This window comes from Aricia agestis, chromosome 6 (genome assembly GCF_905147365.1).
Source record: "Aricia agestis chromosome 6, ilAriAges1.1, whole genome shotgun sequence".
In the NCBI taxonomy this organism is placed as follows: Eukaryota; Metazoa; Arthropoda; class Insecta; order Lepidoptera; family Lycaenidae; genus Aricia; species Aricia agestis.
The window spans coordinates 1,783,603-1,791,606 of NC_056411.1; the positions used below are offsets into that span (position 1 = coordinate 1,783,603).

General features: G+C 42.4%; 2 protein-coding genes across 2 annotated transcripts in view; both read right to left on the minus strand.

The window, feature by feature from the left end:
- Positions 1 to 7,029, minus strand: part of LOC121727546 (probable phytanoyl-CoA dioxygenase) — a 32,572-nt gene extending 25,543 nt beyond the window's left edge. Inside the window, exon 1 of the mRNA XM_042115423.1 lies at positions 7,022 to 7,029. The gene's annotated coding sequence lies outside the window, so the exon portion shown is untranslated. The remainder of the gene's footprint in view (positions 1 to 7,021) is intronic.
- Positions 437 to 1,645, minus strand: LOC121728050 (serpin B6-like). The gene has a single exon (XM_042116146.1). It carries the CDS (start codon positions 1,643 to 1,645, stop codon positions 437 to 439), a length of 1,209 nt encoding a protein of 402 aa, XP_041972080.1.
- Positions 7,030 to 8,004: the final 975 nt, after the last annotated feature.

Sequence of the window (8,004 nt, forward strand, 5' to 3'; positions counted from 1 at the left end):
GTCCCGGGCAATTGCCCTGTTCGCCACCCCCTAGGGCCGCAACTGGTGGTCAACTCTGGTGAATGAGATGCCCGTGCACCGTGTAGTATGGGTCCATTATTTACTTTCAGTCGTCGCGTCGTTGGATTCTGATAGAGATACCCTCCGTGATCCAGTCAGCAAACTTAAATGCAGATTAGAGAATCTACGGTAAGTCTGCAATAAAGTACAAAGGAGAAAAAAAAAATGATAAACGTATAAAAATATATATTTCTTACGTGGTGTTATAGTGTAATATTCAGTTTAACATTGGCAAAAAGTTTGCTATACTATCAACATTCACACAAATATCAGAAGACAGAACTTGTATATTAAATTGTAAATACACAGCTAGAAGTTCTGCGTCTTTATCTTACAAGTATTGTGAACAGTGAATAATAACATGAGATACTCCAATCTAGAACAACGATGGCTTGGAGAAAGCTCCTGTGAATATCGGTATATCGTTGTTGTTGTCGACTATCATGAATAGGAAGGGTCTGTTGGCGTTGAACTGTGTCGGTCTCGTCCTCGACACGAACTCCGCGGCCGACGCCGCAGACGCAGTCGTTCCCTGCTCGTTCACCTCAATCTCGGCCTTTTGGATCAAGGTCGATATGTAAATCTCCGAATCGGAAATGATCGGGAAGCTGGCGACGGTGCTGTCGAAGGGAGCCCTTAGGCCCATATCGCTCAGCAGCTCCTTGAGGTTGCTGAGATCCGACGAGACCTTGAACCTCGGCAGCTGCACGATAGTCTGCGTGGGGCCGTACGTAGCGAATAAGTTCCTGATCGCCGGTAAGCTGACGTGCTGAAGGCTGTCTATCACCGTCGCCAAAGACGCTTCCATCAGCGGCAGAAAGACGAACATCGAGAACCGCCTGTTCTGTCCGTAGGGCAGCTCCAACACCTGAGCTTGCAGCTGGTCCAGAACCGTCACGTTGTACTCGTCCATGCTGTACATGAGCTGGACGTCGCCGACCTGAACGTTCAGGTCGTTGTAGAAGGCGCTCTCCTCGGTGTCCTCCTCCGAAAACGGCTTGGTCCACGTGCCCTTGAAGAACAGCGCGTCGATCATCACCAATACCACGTTCTCCAAGTCGCCGGGCGACACAATATCTTCTATTGTGTCGTGCGTGGCCGTCCGGACGTAGTCGTTGATCGTCGCCGCCGACTGATCGAGATTTTCGAAGGAGATCTCCTCGATTTTGCTAATTTTGCTCCTCGCCACCTTGTTCTTATAGATGTCGGTGATGCGCGCCTGGTCGTCGGCAAATATAACCGCGCTTCGCTCGAGGAACGAGCCGTCCGTCTCGTCGACCGAGGTCACCAGGTTCGCTATCTCGAGGTATTTGTTGTTGAAGCACTTGTTTCTGCTCAGGTGCAGCACCTTCTTCATCTCGCTGAGCGTCTCGTCGGCGGCGCCGAGGGAGGCGCTGGCGAGGAGGGTCCATACCGACAGGGGGGAGGACACGAAGTGGTAGTCCGTATCCTGCGCGGTCCTCTGGAGGAGATCGATGGAGAACTCATAGACCGCTCTCCTCAGCTGCGGCTCGGCCTTCTCCACCGTGCACTGGGCGTTTATCGTGGATATCACCGCACAAAATAATAATATAAGTCTAGCCATGTTGGCAGCTCGTCGCCGATGTAGCTCAGTGACTGCCCGGCGAAATTGGTCCCGCGCCTTATCGAGCAGTGAGCACCGACCACGAACCCGGGAGATAAACGAAAGGTTAACTTACAATATTATATTTAGGTACGATACGATAACATTAAAAAAACAATGCGCATCTGTTAGAATATTGGAAAATATGAAATTGTTATTATTTCTTCGACAAACGAGGACGCGTTTGATGTGTGCATCCTGTTTATTTAATATAGTAACATCTGTCTCTGGCATCATAGCTTCTGGTCGCGACTCGCGAATTTAAATATTTGCGATGACGATGATATTTTAAAACCATCATGGCCAAATTCAATCAACAGCTTTTAAGCTAAGCACATAAATAACTGTCACCAAGGTGAAGCTAGATCGTGAAATACCTATCTATGAACAAGATTATGCATAAGTAATAATAATTATTGTGGTATTTTAACTGCGGAATTTTAATTGCCCCATTGGAGATCATGATAATATCCTCCGATCGTCATAAACAGTTACAATATTATTATCTTCATGTTGAGCATTACCTCAATTAAAATGCAAACTACTTAAATCTTAATACCAATTTCTTTAGCTGATTTCTCTTAGATTATTCCGTATCTGACAGAAACCTTTTCTACGGCAGCCCTGCTAAGTGTGCTGTCTGTTATTGAACTGAGCTGAGTTTAATGATGGTTTTGTTGAAAAAATTTACTTTGGCGTCAATTGTCGGGGCATGAAAAAGCTGAGTCCAGTCCATCTTATTTGCTTCCACACGAAGGTTATCTAAATTCATATCTTTAAAAGCTCTTTGCATAATCACTTTCGGTTTAGTCTTAGATGTTCGCCATTTGTAAAAAAATACAGTCGTGGTAGGAGAATCCGTCTGCTGGGTGCTGGCCGTGCGTGTCAACAAGATGGAGTGACGACACCATCATCAGGTCAAGGAGAGATGGGGAGGAGTGGGGATAGTGATGCGTAGCTTGGAGAGGAAGTAAAGTTAAGTTAAAGGAGTTTATAAGGGAGATAATTTTTTGGAACGGTAGTCGTCTTTTAGAAGGCAAGTATTAAAGTCTCCCATGAAGATAATATGGTCGTATTGAGGAGTGAATTCGTCTAGGATTTTGTCAAAAGAGGGAAAGTAGTTTACGGTAAGATTGGGGCTATAGATATATGCTTTGTACTTGATAGGCTGGATTTATTTGCGGCGATGCGAACGCGCGGCTTGGCCGATACACGGCGAGATTATAAGCAATAGTAGGTTTAAATAATAATATTATATGTACTTACATAAAGATTTATTTAATTAGCTGCGCGGTCGCGCCGCCCCTAAGGGTTGATTCCCGTGGTTGATTCAGAATTTCAGACTGCAACGCGACGCGTAGATATGCATTAAGTACCTAATTCTAAATTTATATGGACTAAAGATCGCCCAATGGTCGAAATTCGACCTTAGTTTCAACGACATTAAGACCAAATTAGGACTACTAGTACTTACTTATATTTTGTAAAAAAATATTGACTTTATCTTTTTTTTTTCAACTCTTGTCTTCGAGACTCAGCTGATCACAGACTGGCTGTGTAAGCATTGTCTAATAGTACTAATAGCGTTTTCGGCATCTGGCCGAAAACGCTATTAGCCGGCCCCGGGGCAGGGGGCCGACAGGATACGGAAACATCCGAAGTTTAAATTAAGAACATAAACTACGTACTGCATAGTACTAGTGCAATAGGTACGTAGAATAATTTATGTTCTTAAGGTTCAATGCGTGTGTTGTAGTGTGTGTATTGGTTTATTTGTTAAAAAAATGTATGATTAAAGCATAATTTCAAAATAATATTAGCTCGATGCACTGTCTCACCATATAAACTATAACTGTGCAAAGTTTCATTCACCTACGTTTCCCCAGTTTTCGCCGAAAGGGATACAAAGTTTTTCTCTCGCGTATTACTTAATATATAGATTTGACAGATACGCAAGACGTCTCACGCAATTGAAATCTGTCAAATCCATACAAATTTATGCCGCGCCGCGCCTCGCCTCGCCTTTTTTTTTAAATGAAATAAAGGGGCAAACGAGCAAACGGGTCACCTGATGGAAAGCAACTTTCGTCGCCCATGGACTCTCGCAGCATCAGAAGAGCTGCAAGTGCGTTGCCGGCCTTTTAAGAGGGAACAGGGTAATAGGGAGGGCAAGGAAAGAAAGGGAAGGGAATAGGGGAGAGTAGAGAAGGGAAGAGAATAGGGGAGGTTAGGGAAGGGAATAGGGCAGGAGATTGGGCCATCGATAAACTCACTCACTCGGCGAAACACAGCGCAAGCGCTGTTTCACGCCGGTTTTCTGTGAGAACGCCTCGTCGCGTTGCGGTCTGAATTGACCCTAAGGGTTGATTCAGACTGCAACGCGACGCGTAGATGTATTTCTAAATTTGTACTGAATTGACAGATTGGCATTTCACCTCGCGCAATTGAAATCTGCCAAATCCATACAAAATGCCGCGCCACGCCTCGCCTCGCCTCGTCACGTTGCGGTCTGAATTTACCCTTACATACATGTGCCTGTCATCTCGCGCCGCCAAACCGCGCGTTCTAGGACGCATAACATAAATCCAGCCTAAGGTCTCGCCTCAATGCATTGACGTCTCTACTCGTAAACCGTCATTACGGTCACGTTTCTCAGGGAAAATGGAAAACAATTTTCTTCCATTCTTCTGAAATACTTAACGCTGTATTATGCATGCCTGATCCACAATTACCTTATAAATATTGTAATACTAGGCGGAACAGATACGCAGCATATAAAGTTACGGCCCGTAAGCGGTTCGCGATAACAAAATATAATTGAATTTGATCCTAGCCTTTTGTTTGTAATATAACTTAAATTATTGTTTGTTTGTCCGACTACTGAAAAAGGAAAGATGATTCAATTCGAATAATTAAATTATACCTCAACCTTACAGAAAATGACGCCATATGACGCTAACTACTTCGATTAGGTACCGACTACCGAGTGTGTATTACTCATTAAGTAGGTAATTACCCATTACCCAACCCAAAATGTGCTACGCATACAATATAACGCGACGTAATTTCGGCGTGGTGTGTCATCGGTAATTTAAAATACATTGCAGGCGTAATCATGCCGAACTTTGGCTGCGTTTTTTCGGCCTAGTGTGTTTAGATACGTCTTACTCTCAATAAAAGATACCTAGTAGAGCTTTCAATGTCATGTGAAATCGTACACCTAATTCCTATTTCACCTAAAATTTTAATGATGTATTTCCTTTCATTATTTTTTGTTACGATGAGTAATAGCTTTATTAATATCTATTTGCTAAGCATGGACTAGGTACACTGCAAAGGAGTTCACCTGACAAGAGTGGTACACCGCTGGTCTTCGCGACTGTACAGTGACAAATAGCCAATACAGAGGGAATGAGAGGGTTGACGAATTAGCCAAGGAGGCCGCGCTGAAATTGAGAAGGAAACCTGACTACGATCTGTGTCCTGTTTCATTCGTCAAGCGTATCTTGAGAGAGGATACGATTGAGGAATGGAACAGGAGATATGAAGTGGGAGGGACGGCCGGAGTCACGAAGCTCTTTTTCCCAGACGCTGCTGCTGCATACAAAATAGTACAGAAAATAGACATCACACACCACACCACACAGATTCTGACCGGTCACGGCGGATTCGCCTTCTACTTGAACAGATTCAAGCTGAAGGAGGATCCGTCGTGCCTGTGTCAGCCAGGAGTTGAGGAGACGGTTCCTCACCTGCTACTCGAGTGCCCAATTTTTGCTAGCAATAGATACGATATTGAGCCGAAATTGGGCACATCGATAACGGGTGAGAATCTGCCATCCATCCTGGGGGGTAAAAAGCGGGATATCTTCCTGGCTTTTTGCAGGATAATCGTGGGTGTAGTAAATAAGCGTAACGGTAGTATTTTGTGTGATAACAATAATTAGGATCTAATTTTAAGCTGTGAATTGTGATATTAGGATAGTCTCTGTAATTTTGGTTTTATATTTGTGCCGTTGTTTTATTATTTGACATTTTAATTGTATTTTATTTTAATTGTTTATTTTAGTGGAATCATTTGTATTTTTATTGGAATTGGACTGTATGTATAGAAAAATAGAAAATAAATAGCCCTGATAATGTTAGGGGGACGAAATAATAAAAAAAAAAAAAAAAAAAAAATAGCCAATACAATGTAGGAGTATAATAGTTATTTAGACCATGTATGCTTATCAACTTATTGTCTGCCTGCAAGATCGATGATCCATGCTTCGATTGAACATGTAAAAAGTTGATGATCCGTCACACTCCGTTACGACTTACGAGAACAAAGGAAGAGAGATTTCTGAGAGTACTCTTGTGTGTGTGCACACTTGGACACTATTCGATTGCTTCTGCGTTGCTTGGTATCAATGAAACCGGGAACCGGGCACTGTCACTCAAATTAATATTATGAAAAAAATATTACTGAATAAGAAATGACAATAATTCCTGCTCATATTTTCTTCCAAATTTTTTTTATGAAATAAGGGGGCAAACGAGCAAACGGGTCACCTAATGGAAAGCAACTTCCGTCGCCAATGGACACTCGCAGCATCAGAAGAGCTGCAGGTGCGTTGCCGGCCTTTTAAGAGGGAATAGGGTAATAGGGGAGGGTAGGGATGGGAAGGGAAGGGAATAGGGGAGAGTAGGGAAGGGAATAGGGTAGGGGATTGGGCCTCCGGCACAGAATATATATTAGTCCTCCAGTAAACTCACTCACTCGGCGAAACATAGCGCAAGCGCTGATTCACGCCGGTTTTCTATGAGAACGTGGTGTTTCTCCGGTCGAGCCGGCCCATTCGTGCCGAAGCATGGCTCTCCCACGTATATTAGGAGATTCATGACGTAAATTCATGACAGCTTTACTACCCTCGAGCAGTCCTGAGAAATTGAAATTATTTTTGTGGTTGTTTTAACCGCTATCTAACCTGGCTTGACGTTATAAGAAAGTTATAAGAATCTGTGGTGGACAGTGGTCATTACTCATTAATATCTTATATCACAATAATTATTATCACTGTATTGTCATATCACACAAAATAATATAATATTATTACCTGTGATATAATGAGGATTGAAAACATTGATGATAATAATCATTCATGACAATATTGTATTAGGCTGGGACTATACTCGTACTTAAAGGGTGTTTTTTCCAAACCCAAAAAGAGCCCAAAAATTTAACTGTTTATAAGTAATTAATTTCTAGTTTATAGTCAGTAGCAAAATTCAGGAGTTAGATTAGTAGGTAGTAGGTACTTGTACTATTATCTATTCTGTGGTACTAGGGTACACCAGCAATAATTATTCTTAGCTAGCAAAGTTTACCGCTAAAATTAGTGTCCAGTCAAATGTGACCAGATTAGGTAAAAAATCCATACTAATATTATAAATGCGAAAGTGTGTCTGTCTTTCTGTCTCTCTGTCTGTTACCTCTTCACGCCCGAACCGCTGAACCGATTTGGCTGAAATTTGTTATGGAGATACATTGAGTCCCGGGAAAGGACATAGGATACTTTTTATCACGGAAAAATGAACGGTTCCCGTGCGATAAACGAATTTTGGCGCAACGGAGTTGCGGGCATCATCTAGTAGTTAATAAATAATATGTTTTACCTATGGTTCCAAAATATTATTAGCACAAAATTTCCATTGACAGAATGTCAATTTACTCCGGGAGGAGAGTTTCCAATAATATAGTCCTAGCCTAACTTCGAACCTTGTTATCTTATCAGAAGCTGCAATGTTAAATTATTTAGCGTGGTAAATCTACCTATGACCTCCTACGTGCGTTCGCTGTTTGCACCTTATGTCTTTAATTATAAGGTCTATAACGCGGTACACCGTCCAGTCCTTGAAGCCCAAACGTAATCGTTATAAAGGTGTGTCACACATTCTTGATAACATCAGTCGTTAGTAGCAAAAATGTTGTAAACGCCATGTACGGAAGAATTTTAAGCCTTAATTAAGTAAGGGAGCTCCCAAATGTTAAGATCTTAAGTGTATATTTGGTAAAGGCAAGGTCTTAAGTTACTTTAAGGTCTTAAGTAATGTTTGTATTTCAGCTAGACCAGGGGTTCCCAAACTTATCTACCGCTAACTTTGAGCAAAAAAAAATTTTGGCACCCTCTTTGTTTCACCTACTTTTAAATTAAAGCCTCTAAACAACGCCCCCGTTTTTTCTGGGTCCCCCACCGCCCCCCTTTAGGCCTTCAGCATCCACAACAGCGTTATCGCCAACTTTGGGAAAGGCTGAACTAGACTGAATATTGAGGTAA